The sequence below is a fragment of the Globicephala melas genome, chromosome 3 (assembly GCF_963455315.2).
Source record: "Globicephala melas chromosome 3, mGloMel1.2, whole genome shotgun sequence".
Classification (NCBI taxonomy): Eukaryota; Metazoa; Chordata; class Mammalia; order Artiodactyla; family Delphinidae; genus Globicephala; species Globicephala melas.
In genome coordinates, this window is record NC_083316.1 from 62112642 (window position 1) to 62130574 (window position 17933).

The 17933-nt window shown below is 41.6% G+C and overlaps 1 protein-coding gene across 1 annotated transcript in view; it reads right to left on the reverse strand.

Annotated features, from left to right (window-relative positions):
* The window catches only part of ARSB (arylsulfatase B), a 186178-nt gene that overhangs the window by 60113 nt on the left and 108132 nt on the right, over window positions 1-17933 (reverse strand). Inside the window, exon 6 of the mRNA XM_030846513.3 lies at window positions 9430-9500. Coding sequence (XP_030702373.2) covers window positions 9430-9500 — 71 coding nt within the window. The remainder of the gene's footprint in view (window positions 1-9429; window positions 9501-17933) is intronic.

Genomic DNA, 17933 nt, shown 5'->3' on the forward strand with positions numbered 1-17933 from the left:
CGTCCTCAGCTTTCTGCAGCGTACTTCTCAGAAATGTTTTAAAAACTTTCATTTCAGCCTTACACAAAAGTACCCTAAAGCCCGTAAAAAATCTGACCAGATTAGTCAACATTTAGAAAGTGGACTTAATACACTTTAATTCCACTGGATTTGTCCCATAAAATTTAGTGAGGTTTTATGTTTTTCCAGAATTTTACGGTTGACAATTTCAAGAACGGTATATATCTTTACCCTTACAGGCTGTAAGACTGGGGAATTGAGGTAGGAAGATGTCTGGTCTAGATTGGGAGAGAAAGGAGACAGTCTGGACATCCCCAAATCTTGAAGAGACCTGGGTACAAAGAAGGCGCCAGTGTGGAGGGTGGAGTGGGCACAGGGGCTGGACCTGAAAGGGACTATTTGGACGGTAGTCTATTTCTGTGTTGAGTATCAAAATCAGCATAGACCTTCTAATAAACTAGAATTGTCAGGCTACTCTTGGAAGCCATTGCTAAAATTTCTAAGCTCTACCAGAATTAAAGCAAAGTAACCAAATAAATAAGTGGTCAGTTGGGAATGAGAGGATTTGGCATCATCGTAACCCTGGGGGAAGAAAGAAAAGCTGATGTGTAAATGGGGTTTTGGGCAAGTAACCACATGGCCAGATGCCCTTCTCCCAGAGGTAGGCCCAGCCCAAGCCCTTCAAGTCAGTTTCTGTTATCTGGCCCTGAGAAGTCTTAAAAAAGGTGCTTACCCTGATTTCTCCAAACATAAAATTGGGGCAGTGGGATTTGCCATTTCTGTGTAGTCTAGGCCTGTGGTGAGGATTAATTAGTGTTTTTAAAGTGCTGTGGGTTTGGTTTGGTTTATTTATTTTCTCAGGACGAAAGCCAGTACGCCAGCACCAAGTGTTAACAACGAAGGTTTGATGTATGTTACTTGAGATGCACTGTGTGAAGTGGGGCGGATAGGAAACGAAGCTTGTGGGACTGCCTTCGGCATCAAAAAGGCCACATTTCCAAACCCATTTAGTACTCCCCAAAGTGAAGGAGGCAGAATAAAAGGCTTTGAAAATTAAAAAGGAGAAAAGTTATCTGTGTTTAGGCTCTGGGATTGAGGGTATGTACCAACCCAGACCAAGGAAAATTTGACGAACTGCTACAGAAAAATATTGGCAGCTAGAGAAGACACAAAATTCTGCTAACTTTGTGACAAGCTGTAAAATGAGCTCCTATATTTGATAGAAAGAATGGAACTCAGGCAGTCAGGGTATCAGGGCTAATAGCTGAGGACAAATGCTGTCACATGCTAGCTTCTCTGACCCAGGACAGGTGGGCATAGGGACCAAGAACTCTGGTATGGCCCATACCTCCACTCACTAAGAATCCAGCAACCTTCTAGATATTACAATCTCATAAGAACCCTCTAAGCTAGTTTTTAGAAATAAATCTTTATGGCTTTATTCCCGATTATGGAAGTAATGCATGCTCATTACTAAAAAATAAAACTGCAGAAATACATAACATAAAAAGTGCAGACACTGCACCTCCAATCCAGCAGCCAGGATATATAGGCTGTTAGTTATTGTTTGGACATATTTACAGGTGATAGCTATAACTGTCTCCAATTTATAGGTGATGAAACAGATAACTCAAAGAACTTATCCACCGGCTCACAGGAAATAAGTCAAAGCTGGAATTCAAATTCAGGTCTTTCTGACACCTCGGAACTCTGTATGTTCCATTAGGCTACACTGCCCTATCCCCACACCCTGCTCCCTCATCCCACCACCATCCTCAAAAGTAATGACTACAAGGCACCAACTGGGTTTCCATAACTAGCTTTACAAAGAGAAGCTTCCATCACCCACAGCGTCAGGTTACATGTGAAATAGCAAGGTTAGTGCCACGAGGAGATCTGTTTTCCCAGCCTTGTTTAAACGTATAATCCTCCATCAACATGCTGTTATTTGAGTGAGATGATTATACTTTTCCATCAAAACCAGTGTAGAACAGAAAGCAAAGAGACCCCTGAAGTCAGTAGATCATATCTTATATGTGAGGCCTGGACCTGGAGAGCTCCGGGTTCCAGGTCTGTGATCTCTTAGTTGTTTGTGACCTGGTGCCTCAGTTTCTCCATCTGGATTGTAAAGCGGGTGGATGAACTGACTGCCAATGTGCCTTCTAGTGGCTGGAATGACGGGCAATCTCACTGACGGCTGGTGGGCCTCATGTATCCCATCTAACTTCTAAAATTCTGCTCAACATCTCATTTCAGGCTGAAAGACAGAAAGTTGTCCTGTGTTGTGACTTCTCAAATATGCCCAGAAAGAAACGAACATGCTTTGAAAATAATGTATAAGGTTATTGTTCTTTTTTTTTTTTTTGCGGTACGCGGGCCTCTCACTGCTGTGGCCTCTCCCGTTGCAGAGCACAGGCTCCAGATGCGCAGGCTCAGCGGCCATGGCTCACGGGCCCAGCCGCTCCGCGGCATGTGGGATCTTCCCGGACCGGGGCACGAACCCGTGTCCCCTGCATCGGCAGGCGGACTCTCAACCACTGCGCCACCAGGGAAGCCCTTGCTAGAGTTATTCTAATTAAATGAGTGGATGATAACGAATTTAAATGACTAGTTCATTAGCACTCATTCTTTCAGTATGTCTAAATCTCCTATACATGAGGCATCGAGAGAGCTATACTGATGAAACCTTGCCCTCCATGAATATAAATAACTACAGTATGAAGAAGCAAGAGCTCAGTGTCTCAGGATGCTCCGGAGAAACTCAAGGGACTCTAGTTTGGAGGAATCAGGCAGGGCTTCATGGAGCAGTAGGGATGTGACCTGGGCCCCCGAGAAGGGTCAGAGTAGCAAAGGAAGATGGCGGACGGCATTGCAATGGTGCTGAGGGGTTGCTTCGGCGGAAAGACAGAGGTTGTAAGAGGCAGGCTAAGGAGTCTGCCTGTGGCTGTAGGCAGTTGGCAACCACTGACAGCCATCAAGCAGGGAAGTGAGGGGCTGTGTCTGTGTTCTCTTCCAACAAAACCTAAAGCCTACGTGATTTCCAGTACGTACAACTGTACCTAGCACGTCGTGGGCAGGCAGTATCTCCTGAATGAATCATCTCAGAAATGGCAACCTAATGTCAGGGAATGGATTTGAATTTGCTCTTAAGAGGAAACACGGAGCAGCGCCAAGCATGCAAACCTGGACGACTCTTGGATCTCGAGTATGGACCTGGCAATTTCAGCCCAGAAAATGCACGCGTGAGAGAGGGGAGGGAGCGAAGACTGTTCTTTCACCCTGTAATCACGAGTAGAAATAACATCCCATTATAACCTTCAAAGAGAAGAGGCCCTTTCAATGAAATAGTAGCAATGCTGTACAGAATCACTTTGAAGACTTGGCCTTTGGTGTGGAAAATGCTAACATCTGTCAGGGCCCTTCGTCTCTAATCAAGCTTCTGCCAGCAGAGTCTAAGTGCTTTCTACGTGTGCACGTGTGTAGGGTTATCTACGTACACGTTACACAATTGGACAGACGTGAGAATTCTGACGATTCACAGAATGCCACGTCTGACTTCCAAGGTGAGCTGTGCTCACAGGTGGAGGTGGTAGCATCTTTACCTCAGAACAGCCCAGGTCAAGCCTGGGGCCTGTAGGATGAGAATATATATATTTTCTCTAAGGCTAACTAATGCCTTTGAAATCATTTCTCCTCCTGGTTTGAGGTAGGCTGACTAGAACCGAGGGGAGCCACAGAGCTTGGAGCTGGAGTGCCTCAGAATCAGGGTGAGTGGAATTCACACCTGTAGGACCTCGGAGCCTAATCTGGAATCACAGCTGCTCCCCACCATGTTGGATGTTTTCAGCCTTTCCCATTACATCAGCTTAAACGGTACCGTCCCCTTCCCTCAGGCTCCCGCCCAGGTTTCCTCCACAGCCCACTCTGTACTGCTGAAGGAAGACACTGAGGTCAGCCTGCTAGAAAGAAACACTTTAAAGAAATGGGGGGGGGGGGGCGGGGGGGCGTCCACAGGGGGAGAATAAATCTTAGGATCTTAGAAAGGAAGGAGGAAAGAAAAAGATACTATGTGAGAACATGTCCATGCAAGGTCACCTGAGAACAAAACCCCTGAAGATGAATAAAAAGTTTCCTCAAAGCACACAGGAAAGCAATTACAGCCCACATGTGTGACACTGGCCATGGGAGCCGGTGGCAGGGGAGATAAAAGTAGAGCCAGATTTTGGGGCACTGAGAGAGCCCGTGACCAATGCAACAATGAAAGGGAGCCTTCCAGGAAGGCAGGGATGGGAACAGAGCACAAAGAACAGGAAGAAGCAGCAGCGCCCTCAACTCAGAGGGGAAGTCAGGCTGAGCTGAGACTGGGGCAGGGGCTTTGTCCATATGTATTTGTCCATCAGGGAGGTCTCGGGGAAAGGAATGAGGAGGGCAGGGAAAATGCCACATCATCTGATATTTTCAATTAGGGGAAGGGTGAGGGTGGGCATTTATATGCTGAATAAATTGTTTCAAATATCTGTATGTGATAATGTTAATTAAAATAAAAAGTAGCTTGTGAGTGTTATTTTTTTTTTTTAGGCACAAAAGGTAGGACGAGAGCTCAGGGTTTAAGAGGAGAGTGTGAATTGCCATCTGGAGGCACTTTTAGGTTCAAGTCTAAGAGACAATAAAACAGAGACTTTAACCTGTTGATCTGTTCATCACTAACAAATATTTATTGAGAACTTCGTATGATGGTAGGCCTCGTGCTATGCACTGGGAATGCGGCAGTAAATGAAAAGGGTACAGATCCTGTCTTCATGGAGTTTCTATGCTTTTTTTGGATTTTACACTTTACTGTTAATATTTAAAATTGTGGTAAAATATACATAACATGAAATTTACCGTCTTAACCACCATCGTTCAGTGGCATTAAGTGCATTCACATTGTTGTGCTACTATCACCACCATCCATCTCCAGAACTCTTCATCTTGTGAAACTGAAACTCTATACCCACTAAAAAGCAGCAACTCCCGTTCCCCTCTCCACCTAATCCCTAGAAACCACCATGTTACTTTTTGTCTCTGAATTTGACTATTCTCCGTACCTCCTGTAAGTGGAATCATACAGTACTTGTCTTTTTGTGATTGGCTTATTTCATTTACCATACTGTCCTCAAGTTTTAACCATGTTGCAGCATATGTTAGAATTTCCTTTCTTTTTAAGGCTGAATAATAATATTCCATTGTATGTATGTCACACATTTTGTTTATCCATTCCTCTGTCAATGGACATTTGGGTGGCTTCCACCTTTTGGCTATTGTGAATAGCGCTGTTCAAGTCCCTGGTTTCAGTTCTTTGGGGGTATATATCCAGGTATGGAATTGCTGGATCATACGGTAGTCCTGTTTTTAATTTTTTGAGGAATTGCTATACTGTTTCCACAGCAGCTATACCATTTTACATTCCCACTAGCAATGCACAAGGGTTCCAGTTTCTCCACATCTCCATCAATAGTTATTTTCCTTCCTCCATTCCTTCCTTTCTGTCTGTAGCCATTCCAATGGGTAGGATCTATGGTTCTTCGAGACATCTTTATGCTTTATTGTAGAATCTCCTGGTCTACGGGAGATTCTATGACTTCTGGGGTGTGTTTGTGTATGTGTGCGTGTGTGTACACTAGTCTTTTTTGGAAATAGTTTTACTATTAGTACCCAAGCCACAACCTACCAAGAGTATGTGGCCATGAAAAAACCCTAACTCCACAAGTAGGAAGGGCCTCTGCGGGTGCCCTCTACTCTTAGAATAAGAGGGAGGTGATACAGATGTTAAAACCCAAGAGGCCAGATTTTGAGGGATCTGGTCCTACTTGGAAGGGAGGGCTTCCCTGGGAAAAGTCTAACATCGATTCCTCTAATTCATGACAGGAGGAGACATTGGTCCACCACTGCCGACAAGACCAGCTAAAGGAGACAGTGCAGGTGAAAAACTGGAATGATGCAGTGATGTTTTAGAATGGGGATCAGAAAGGTGGGCAGGATGTAGTAACAGCAAAATCATATAATATTCACATTACTCTAGTGCTTACAATGTTCCTAACATTATCACGTGTATTCATCTATTTACAGCCATGTCTTTGGCTACACCACTGCTTATTAACACGTGCACCTTTTCCAGCAGGTTGAAAAAGGAGAAAGTGAGGAAGCAGCTTGCTCCCTTGAGGTCCTGTGTATACAGAAACCCATAGAATGCTGAAGCTAGAAGGGACCTTAGAGGTCACTTAATTCAGTCTTCACCTCACAGATGAGGAAGTGACGAAGTGGCTTTGGGGAAGGTGGAGGTGGAATATTACTCTCTTCTCCCATAAGTAAGTACACATCATCTGGGAAGTGCTGGAGTTAGAAACCAAAGACCTGTTTCTGTGATAACTGCCAATCCTTCATTGATACCCTAGATTGGCTGCTTTCTGATTTTATTCCACAACAGCCTCTAGAATATGTTTTATAGTCATAAAAAATATTCTGTGAATATAACATGCAGACTTGGCTGTCCTATAAATACATATTTTCTTGTAGCTGGATTTAATTTTTCCCCCACAAACTAACTGCCCAGAAAAGGAACTGGGCTTGTATCACCATCCTCTGGAGTGCAGGACCCCAAAGATAACTCCCCTTTTTCCTAATTCTGCCACACAGTGGTGTGAAATGGATATAAAAACAGGGCAGAAAAGCCCCGCCCCCCCGTATTGCCCACGCATAAGAGGAGGCGGCACCTTGCCCCCCACAGGTACACACAGTAGGGGACACCCTGTTTTTGTGAACCAACAGTGAATGTGGCTCTTTGTCAATGGCAGGGCCTGACAACGTCCCTCATTACATTCAGGGTTAGAGCAAGAGTCCCCAGGCTGGCAGGAAAGGCCAACAGGAAGGCCTGGAGTGGACTCCTAGGAGGGGGGAAGGAGCAGCAGGCAGCCAGAAAGTGTCTCTGAATTTGTGACACCAGCGAAGGGTCTCAGTAAGTCCAGCAATTAACATATGGGAAACTAAGTGGAAGAAAAGTGAAGGGACTCACTCAAGACCTTACAATCTATGAGGGGCAAGGCTAAGACAGTTCTCTCTTCTGATTTCCATGCCCCAATTCTTACACTGGTGAAACTTTCTGCCTGTGCTATTACTTTGCTAGAGGCACTTGAGGGGACGCAGAAATCACAGCAGGTTATGCTAAGAAGCCCGCGGCAAGCGGCACTATGGTCACTATGGGCGTATAGTTCTCAAGCTCCCATTTCTGATGCCATGACAAAATGCAGCTTAGTGAGTAAAGGGGGCTTAAGGCTTTTCACTTGTAGATGGAACTTAGTGGATAAGGACAGCTTAAAACCACTGTAATGTGGGCAGGCACGTTCAGCACATCCCTGGAGGTTACGCAGGGCTTTGCAGTGCATTAAATTACTCAGAAGCTGTAAAAAGCGTTCCTGCCTCCCTTCTGGCCACCCTGAGGGCTTCTGATATGACTGGCTCCTGGTTAGCAATCACTTCTGCAGTGAGCCGGTTACAGACTGGAATGTATCATATCCCTAGGTGTGCTGGGGCAGAGAAAAGTTTAAACGATTGACGTGGCTCCACAGTAACTAATCATAGGTCTGTGATCCTCTCACACAGCTGATCAAATCATTTCCAAGCATTTTCTAGAACAATTCTTCTAGACCAATAGACATGCAATGCAAATTACACATGTGATTTTAAATTTTCTATTAAGCACATTAAAAAAGGAAAAGGAAACAGATGAAATTGGGATCAATATATTTAAACTCAATATATCCAAAGTATTGCCACTTCAACAAGTAATAAATGTATATATGTTTTATATTTTTCATACTCAGTCTTCAAAATCGGATGTGCGCATACTCACAGCACACCTTGATCCACAATTAGCCATGTTTCAAGTGCTAAGTAGTCACACAGGGCTCGTGGCTACCACATCGGACATATTACTACCCTTGCCTCTCTCACTGACGTCTCTTTACTCCAATAAAAATAGAAATTTCTCCATCCTGTAGCCATTCCTACCTATCTCAGGGCACTTTCCTTTCCAGGTCTAGTGATTCTAAGTGGTCTTTATTCCATTTCAACTCTCCTCCAACTGTCCATTCAGTCATTAAGTAATCATCACTGAGTACCTACCCAGTGCCGGGTGTTTGTGTTAACTTATGAGGATGTAAAGATAAATATGACATAGACCCTGATATCCGGAGCTCTCGGCTTGGTGGGAAATGCAGGCACATACAGGAGAATTTGGTGAACACTCTACAGAGATACATACGAAGGGGTGCACAGAGGAAGGAGTACGGCTTCTTCCAGGGCTTCTGGAAAGCATTCACAGAGGTGGGACATTTGTGCTGAGTTTTAAGGGATGAGGAAAAATTGTGGAGAGGCAGGGAAAGGTGTTTCAGCCATAGGGAAAAGTATGTTCAAGACCTAAGTATGACGATCTGCATGCTTGGAAATGGCAAGTGGCTAGTAGGGCAAGAAGATGGCAAGGAGGGCCTGGAGTGAGGCTGGCGAGGTGAGCTGGACCTCAGATGCCTGAAGACACACTCAGAATTACTGGGGGTCATTCTCCAGAAGGGGGAATCTTAAGGCAGGTTGTAACACAGATTGGAGAGCATAAAAGAGTAAGGAGAGCCTGAATGATGGGGTAGCAGTATGTCTAAATGGAGGGGACGTGAGCACTCAAGTGAATGAAGGGAGTATAAGAGCACTGTTTTCTGCAGACAGTCTCTCGATGAGGCCTTATGATGGAACCTGGGCAAAGGGTCTAATAGTTAAGGTTTTCCAGGCCCAAACGCACGATGTAGGGGCATCAGGGCCACTAGCATCGTATTTATATAGGACTATTACAACCTGTGGGGATGTGAAAGCACCACATGGCCTCTTTCTCTGCAGGAATTAATAGGGTTCCCTATGGGTTAATTTAGGCAGTAGGCAGAATCAAGCTAAATTGCAGCCTTGCCAGGGAAATCATGGGTTTATGAGACCCAGCAGGTCTGGGCAGCACCTGACCAGCCTGATCAGATGATGCGGTGGCTTATTTGACCTTGAGTTTTCTAGAAGGAGGCTCTGACACTCTCAGGTAAGAACAGGGCAACAACAGCATGACATTTACAGTTAGAAGGAGGCTCAGAGATCCCATGGGTTCTCCTTTTATAGATGGGAAAACTGAGTCATGGAGAGGGAAATGGCTTATAAGGTCATATAAGCCATTCAGCAGCACTCACCCTTTGAGGCACCAAAGCCACAGTGAGATTGGAACAACAGGTACCATGGAGAACTGTTTACCTTTATAGCAAACTCAAGTGGAGAAAGAGAATTAGGCTAGAGAGACACTAGGTAATAAAACTGTCTTTGTGAGCCAACACTATGTAAATTAGTAGCAATAAACAAGGTACTCACATGGTGAAACATCTACAAAGTTGGGATCGATATTGTGCAGCAGCTCCATTCTGGGGGACGGGCTTCCTTCACTAGAAAAGAATTTTTTAGAAAATGTTAATTTCCTTTCTCAAATGGGTATCAATGATTTTAATACTTCCTTTCCTCATATTTACAGGAAATAACAAACCTGGCAGTTAACAACTTGGTCATGAATTCAGAGGCCTCCAAAATGTGTGGTTGTGCATCTTCAAGCAGTCATCACTTGTCTATATTGTCACAATGACTGAATGTTTACATAACAACTTTAAGGTCAAGCACGTGACAATTAAAAAATGAGTCCTGTGACCCTCTGCAATAAATAATCTGGCTGTACTTAAACATGACCATTCGTTACAGCAGTGAAATGAGAACTCAAGTCATCCAGTGTAGACTTCATGCTGAACACTCATAGGGAAATGAAGAAAGAGCACCTGCCGAGATGGCGGCGCCCACATCACAGATGCGACATGCCCTTTAAATATTAGCCTGCATGAGAAAAACGAATGTCTTCCACATCTAAATTTACAACGTGAAACTTGCATGTAATACAACTACATGTGAAATAGTTATACTTCTTTAAGATTTTTAAAAACTGTATGTGCAAATACAATCACAACCTACATTACTGTTGAAAAGAACTTGGAGATCAGTTAGTCCAACGCCCTCATGTTACAAATGAGAAAGGCCCATGGTAAGTTACTGGCCACACAATGGGTAGTGGGTGTTTTTTTAAAAATTGGGAGCATAAACACCACCAGATGTATGCCGGGTGTGCATGAGGCACCCATGTCATTTTGCTAGTATAGACTCAGCCTTATGGAAGAAGTTGTTAGATATAACTTCAATCGTTGGACTACTTGATAATCCAATAAAAGGTTGCAAAGCACCATTAACACCATAGGATTTGTCCACATGGGAATAACCAATAAGGCCCCTGAAAATAAGAGGACGTGTTTTCAGGTGGTTCAATGTCCACACCCCAAATGCACAGCTAGTTGTCTACAGCAGTGGCTTGGGATTTCAAGGACCCATAAATTTTCAAAAAATCTGGATTGCGATTGGCAGCGTTGTATTTGCCAAGTAAGGAAATGTTAAAACAAAATTCATGAATTAAAGAAAAACCAAAAAACTTTCAACTACCATTACCATAAAATAAAGGTAATTTTAATAGCAACAAAAGGTAGGATGAATACGATCTCAGAATAAGTGACAGTCCTTTAAAGTGAATATGTTTAACTTTAGAATTCTAAAAGATTTCCTTTTCCCTCTCTATTCCATAAAACCCACTAACTAGACAGTGAGACGGAAATATGCAGGGATGCCTCTAGGCCTGGAGGCAGCACTATGTGGGTGGGGGGGGCAATATTTCCCTGGATTCCTCATTTTCTTCCTGAGGCATTTAACTAACTACCTGTATACCATGAGACTGTCAGCCAGTCCAAAATGACGGGAACTAGGGTTTGATCCTGGAAGCTCTGAATGCAAGTAGGGATGATGAGCAAAGAAAATGGTGAATGTGACAAAATCTTAACAGAATGATGATGATGGTGTCTAATTTGTAGGGTTAAAAACAAGCAAACAGAGCTAAAACCTGGATGATAAAAAGAGCAAGTAAGTCAGGAGGGGAAATCAGAATGAAAGCATTTTAAAGTCTTTGTATTGTTTGGAAGAGGGTAAAGCTGTTCATTAAATTTAGATTTAGCTAAGTAAAATTTGCATGTTAAAATTTTAAGGTAACTTAAAAACAAAGATAGGACTTTTCTGGACCACGGAAGAACAAAACAAAATTCATTCAATCCAAAAAAAGGCAAGAAAGAAGGAGGAGCCCCAAAATTTCTCATCTTTAAAAGCAGAGCTCACTGGAATACCCCCAAAGTATTAGGCATGGTTAAATAAAACATATTTTTCTAATAACTTTTAAAGAAAGTTTATCTGTATATTATTCATTTATTTCATTTTTCATTACTCAGAAGAGCCACAGATATTGCAAAATAAGGGAACTTAATAAGATGAGATGAATTTTGAACACTAAAGGTTGTGAGTAATCCCAGTGATGAATTATTTGCTGGGAAAAATCATCACAGGCAGAATCATCATGAGACAAATCATGATGAAAAAAACAAAAGCCAACCAACCTTCCTAAGTACGCTGTGATGCTACTTTCTAAAATGTACGAATCAGAATATTTTGACAAGGATGTGGTTGGAGATATATGCCAAGGAAATACAATAGAAGACAAGTGATTAAAACAATAACCAAACACCCTAGGGACTCCAAGTTATTAAATAAATCAAGAAAACCAAATGTACATTTAAGGGAACTGAATAAAGTATCATAAATCTTGGGTTACTCCCCATCAAAATGTTAAAAGTTATTAAAATCCCTAGACAAGGTCATGTACCAATTCCCTGGAACTGGTCCTTTGGAAAGTGATGGATTTTAGAAATATTTCCAGGTGAATTTTTTTTAAAAGAGGCATACATACGTGGGAAGGGAAGATGGTAATAATGGAAATATGGAAAAATATACACCCAACTGTTAGCTGGGATAGGGGGATGGGTGGGGTGAACTACAAAAGACTTTTATTTTCTACAGTGCTTTATATAACTAGCATGCATTATTACTGTAATCAGGAAAATTTTAAGCTTTTTTAAAGTATAGAACTTGTAAAAATTTCTATGCTTCCATAAAGACATTAAAAAGTATAACAAAGAGAAAACTCAGATATTTTACAGAGTTTGGGAGTTTAAAGACAGGAAAACTATCCAGAACTACAAGGTAGTTCTGCAGTATTTAAATGCATTAGTTGAATTTTGGAATTTAATTGCATGCTACCCACATATGTGCTATCTCATACTGATAATAACTGATCATGTAATTTCCCTCTCAGGAGTGTAGAAATTTCCCTGCATGTTTAAGATCAGGCTTGCGTTTAGCAAAAACAGTAATGGTTTTAGGGTCACTGGGTTCTCATGTCTCACCACTTAAGTCACTTCTTTTCATTTTGGTAAAGGGTTCAGAGCCTCAGTGCCTGAGATGGAGGGAATAAGAGGAGAGGGAGATGTTAGGGAGAAAGGAGGGAGGGAGAAAAGGGAGATGAGGAGGAAGAAGAAGAGGGAGAAGGAAAGAAGGGAGAAGAGACTGTGGGTTTCCTTTAATAGTTACGCACCAAGTTAGCAGAGACTCACTAAAGCACTTAAACGCGCACACACACTACACACATCAACTCCACGTGGCGAATTTCAGTGGAGACAAGGGCATAGTATAGTGATGCTGGAACACAGAAGTGGACCCAAGTCACCTGGAGAAGAACATGTGCAGAATAAGGCTGGTGGGAGGGATGGGGAGGGTGCGGGATGAAATGAGAGATCGCAAAGACCCGCTCTGCAAAGCTTCATAACTTTGCCTAGGGAATACTTTATAGAGTATTTAAAGTGATTCTGCAAAGACCAGTTACGGGTAGAGAGGCACTGGTCATTACAAGGTGAGGCCCATTGTTGGTGAGGGGAATCCTTCAGGCCCAAATGACACACCCAGGAAGAACACCCCCGACTCAGCTCAGCTCCCACCGTCTGTAGGAATTCAATTTCCCCAGAACTGAGAAACTGGACACCGATATTGGAACACTGGTACTCTGGTTATTGGGAAGGAATATCTACCACTGGATTAATAAACACTCTTTTTTTATATATATATTAAAAGAAAGGTAAGTTCAGAAGTAGCCACATATTTTCCAGTGCAGTTTAAAAACAGTCTTCCCTTAAGAACTCACAGGGGCTTCCCTGGTGGCACAGTGGTTGAGAATCCGCCTGTCAATGCAGGGGACACGGGTTCGAGCCCTGGTCCGGGAAGATCCCACATGCCGCGAAGCAACTAAGCCTGTGCGCCACAACTACTGAGCCTGCGTGCTCAACTACTGAGCACATGTGCTGCAACTACTGAAGCCTGCCTGCCCGTGCTCCACAAGAGAAGCCACCGCAATGAGAAGTCTGTGCACCGCAACAAAGATTAGCTCCCGCTCGCCACAACTAGAGAAAGCCCGTGTGCAGCAATGAAGACCCAACGCAGCCATAAATAAACAAACAAATAAATAAAATGTCCTTAAAAAAAAAAAAGAACTCACAAACCACTGGCCACTTAAATTTGAGTAGCCTTTAATAATCATATAAAAGATCACACTCCTGTACCTGGAGGGGAAAATGCTTGATCATTTTTTTTCTTTTCTTGTATCTTTTTAGGGCAAACCTTCTCTACTGTTGCTGTACTCCCGTTCCTTCCCCACACCTCTGCAAATTTTTGTCATCAATAATTTCCACTTGCTTATGCATGTTCCTCTACCTTTATGTCAAAAACTAAATAAATAAATTTTATTTTATTATTTTTCTTTGCGGTACGCGGGCCTCTCACTGTTGTGGCCTCTCCCGTTGTGGAGCACAGGCTCCAGATGCGCAGGCTCAGCGGCTATGGCTCACGGGCTCAGCTGCTCTGCGGCATGTGGGATCTTCCCGGACCGGGGCAGGCGGACTCTCAACCACTGCGCCACCAGGGAAGCCCATAAATTTTATTTTTAACTATCTTTTCTTCTTTTCACCATTAAATGTCCCCCAAACAGTATGTTTACATCAGTTATTCTCTCTTTGTCTCACATTAGAATCACCTGAGGAACCTCTAAAATACAGATGCTGTACCTCACACCAGAAGCATCACTGGGGGTGGAACCCAGGCGTCAATATTTTTTTTGAACTCCCAGATGATTTCAACATTCAGCCAAGATTGAGAACCACTGACCTGGAGCAGTGCTTCTTAAAATATAGATCACTTGGGGATCTCATTAAACTGTGGATTCTGATTTACAGAGCCCGGGGGGTGAGGGGAGCCCAGGAATCTACATTTTTAACAGGTTCCCAAGTGATACTGATGTTGCTGGTCTGAAGACCACACTTTGAGCAGCAAGATGGGGAAATCTAGAGTCTTCTTACCTCGGATCTGAACTCTTCTGGAGTTTCCTAAATCAGAAACTCATTTAGATTAGAGCTAATTTTAGAGCAATGATTCTCAACCTTGGCTACACAATGCCATCACCTGGGGAGCTTTAAAAAATACTGATGCTGGGCTTCCCTGGTGGCACAGTGGTTGAGAGTCCGCCTGCCGATGCAGGGGACACGGGTTCATGCCCCGGTCCGGGAAGATCCCACATGCCGCGGAGTGGCTAGGCCCGTGAGCCATGGCCGCTGAGCCTGCGCGTCCGGAGCCTGTGCTCCGCAACGGGAGACGCCACAACAGTGAGAGGCCCGCGTACCGCAAAAAAAAAAATAAAATAAAATACTTATGCTTGAGTTCCACCATAAGAGAGTGATCTCGTTGATCTACGTTCAGCCTAGGCATAAAGATTTATAAAAGTACCCAAGCTGATTTTTGTCAAATTAGCTTCACTGAAATATAACTTTCAAACAATACAATTCATAATGTTTTCAAGGTGTATCTATTTTATAGCATGTATCAATACTTAATTCCTTTATATGGCTGAATGTTATTGTATGGATGTATCACATTTTCTTTATCTACTCATTTGATGGACGTTTGAGTTGTTTCTACATTTTTTGGCTATTATGAATATTTATATATAAGTTTTTGTATGGACACTTGTTTTCAAGTTACCATATGATTATGGTAACTTTATATTTAAACTTTTAAGGACCTGCTAATTTTACACTCCAACCAGCTATGTATGAGTATTCCCATTTCCCCACATCCTCTTATTAGTGACCCTTACGGATGTCTATCTTTTTTATTATAGCCATCCTAGCTGATACAAAGTGGTATCTCATTGTGGTTTTGATTTACATTTTCCTTTTCATGTGCATATTGACCATGTGTATAACTTCTTTGGATGAGTTGCAAGAATTCTTAATATATTCTGCATGCAAATCCTGTATCAGATACATGATTTGTTAATATTTTCTCTGATTCTGTGGGTTGTGTTTTGCTTTCTTAATAGTATCATTTGCAGAAAAAAAGTTTAAAATTTTGGTTTAGTACCGCTTAACTATTTTTTCTTTTGTTGCTTTTGGTATTTTATCTAAGAAATACCTGCCTAATGTGAAGCCATAGAGATTTACCCTTATGCTTTCTTCTAAGATTGCTATGACTTTAGCTCTTACATTTATGCCTATGATCCATTTTAAGTTAATTTTTGTGTATTCTGTGAGGTAGGAATCCAACTGCATTCTTTTACATGTGAATATCTAGTTATCCCAGTAACATTTACTGAAAAGATTCTTCTTCCTAATTGAACTATCTTGGCATCCTTGTCAAAAATGCAGCTGATTCTCCGGATTTAAAAATGGGCAGAAGAACTGAATAGACATTTGTCCAAAGAGAAATGCAGATGGCCAACAAGCACATTAAAAGATACTCAACATCACTAATCATCAAGGAAATGCAAATGAAAGCCACAACGAGATAACACTTCACACCTGTCAGAATGGCTATCATCGAAAAGAACACAAATAACGAATGTTGGTGAGGATGTGAAGAAAAGGGAACGCTCATACACTTTTGGTGGGAATGTAAATTGGTGCAGCCACTGTGGAAAACAGTATGGAGGTTTCTCAAAAAACTAAAAATAGAAGTACCATACGACCCAGCAATTCCATTCCTGGATATATATCAAAAAAATACTAATTCAAAATGATACATACACCCAATGTTGACAGCAGCAATTAACCACCAACAGATGAATGGATAAAGAAGATGTGGTGTGTATAAATGTAATGGAATACTATTCAGCCCTAAAAAAGAATGACATTTTGCCATTTGCAACAACATGGATGGACTTGGAGGGTATTATGCTAAGTGAAAAGAGTCAGACAGAGAAAGACAAACACTGTATGATATCACTTCTATATGGAATCTTAAAAAATGCAACACTTCAGCAAGCGGTGTTGGGAAAGCTGGACGGCTGCATGTAAATCAATGAAGTTAGAACACTCCCTCACATCACAGACAAAAATAAACACAAAATGGCTTAAAGATTTAAATACAAGACATGACACCATAAAACTCCTAGGAGAGAATATAGGCAAAACATTTTCTGACATAAATCGTACCAATGTTTTCTTAGGTCAGTCTCTCAAGGCAATAAAAATAAAAACAAAAAGAAACAAATGGGACCTAATCAAACTTATAAGCATTTGCACAGCAAAGGAAACCATCAGCAAAATGAAAAGACAACCTACATTATGGGAGAAACTATTTGCAAATGATGCAACCAATAAGGGCTTAATTTCCAAAATATACAAACTCAATATATAATTCAATAACAAAAAACCCAAACAACCCAATCAAACAATGGCACAAGACCTAAATAGACATTTCTCCACAGAAGACATACAAATGGCCGATAGGCATATTGAAGATGCTCAACTTTGCTAGTTATCAGAGAAATACAAATCAAAACCACAATGAGGCATCACATCACACTGGTCAGAATGGCCATCATTAAAAAGTCTACAAATAATAAATGCTGGAGCGGGTGTGGAGAAAAGGGAACCCTCCTACACTGTTGGTTAGAATGTAAATTGGTGCAGCCACTATGGAAAACAGTACGGAGGTTCCTTAAAAAACTAAAAACAGAGTTGTCATATGATCCAGCAATCCCACTCTTGGGCATATATACTGAAAAGATGAAAACTCTGATTCGAAAAGATAGCAGTCCAATGTTCATAGCAGCACTATTTACAATAGCCAAGACATGGAAGCAACCTAAATGTCCACTGATGGATGAATGGGTAAAGAAGATGTAGTATACATATCATATTTATATAATGTGACATATATGCACATATATATATATATTTCACAATAGAATATTACTCAGCCATAAAATGATAATGCCATTTGCAGCAACATGGATGGAGATTATCATACTAAGATACTAACATACGAGATTATCATACTAAGTGAAGTAAGACAGAGAAAGACAAATATCTCATATCACTTATTTGTGGAATCTAAAAAATTATATAAATGAATCTATATACAAAACAGAAACAGACTCACAGACATTTGTAGAAAACAAATTTATGGTTACCAAAGGGGAAATATGTAGGAAAGGATCAATTAGGAGTTTCGGATTATCAGATACAAACTACTATATATAAAATAGATAAATAATAAGGTCCTACTGTATAGCACAGGGAACTACATGCAATTATCTTGTAATAACCTATAATGGAAAATAATCTAAAAAAGAAAATCTATCTATCTATCTATAGATAGATATATAACTGAATCACTTTGCTGTTCACTAGAAACTAACACAACATTGTAAATCAACTATACTTCAATTAGAGAATAAAAAAAATACAACACACTAGTGAATATAACAAAAAAGGAGTGGACTGACAGATACAGAGAACAAATTAGCAGCTACCAGTGGGGAGAGGGAAGCGGGGAGGGGCAATACAGGGGTAGGGGATTAA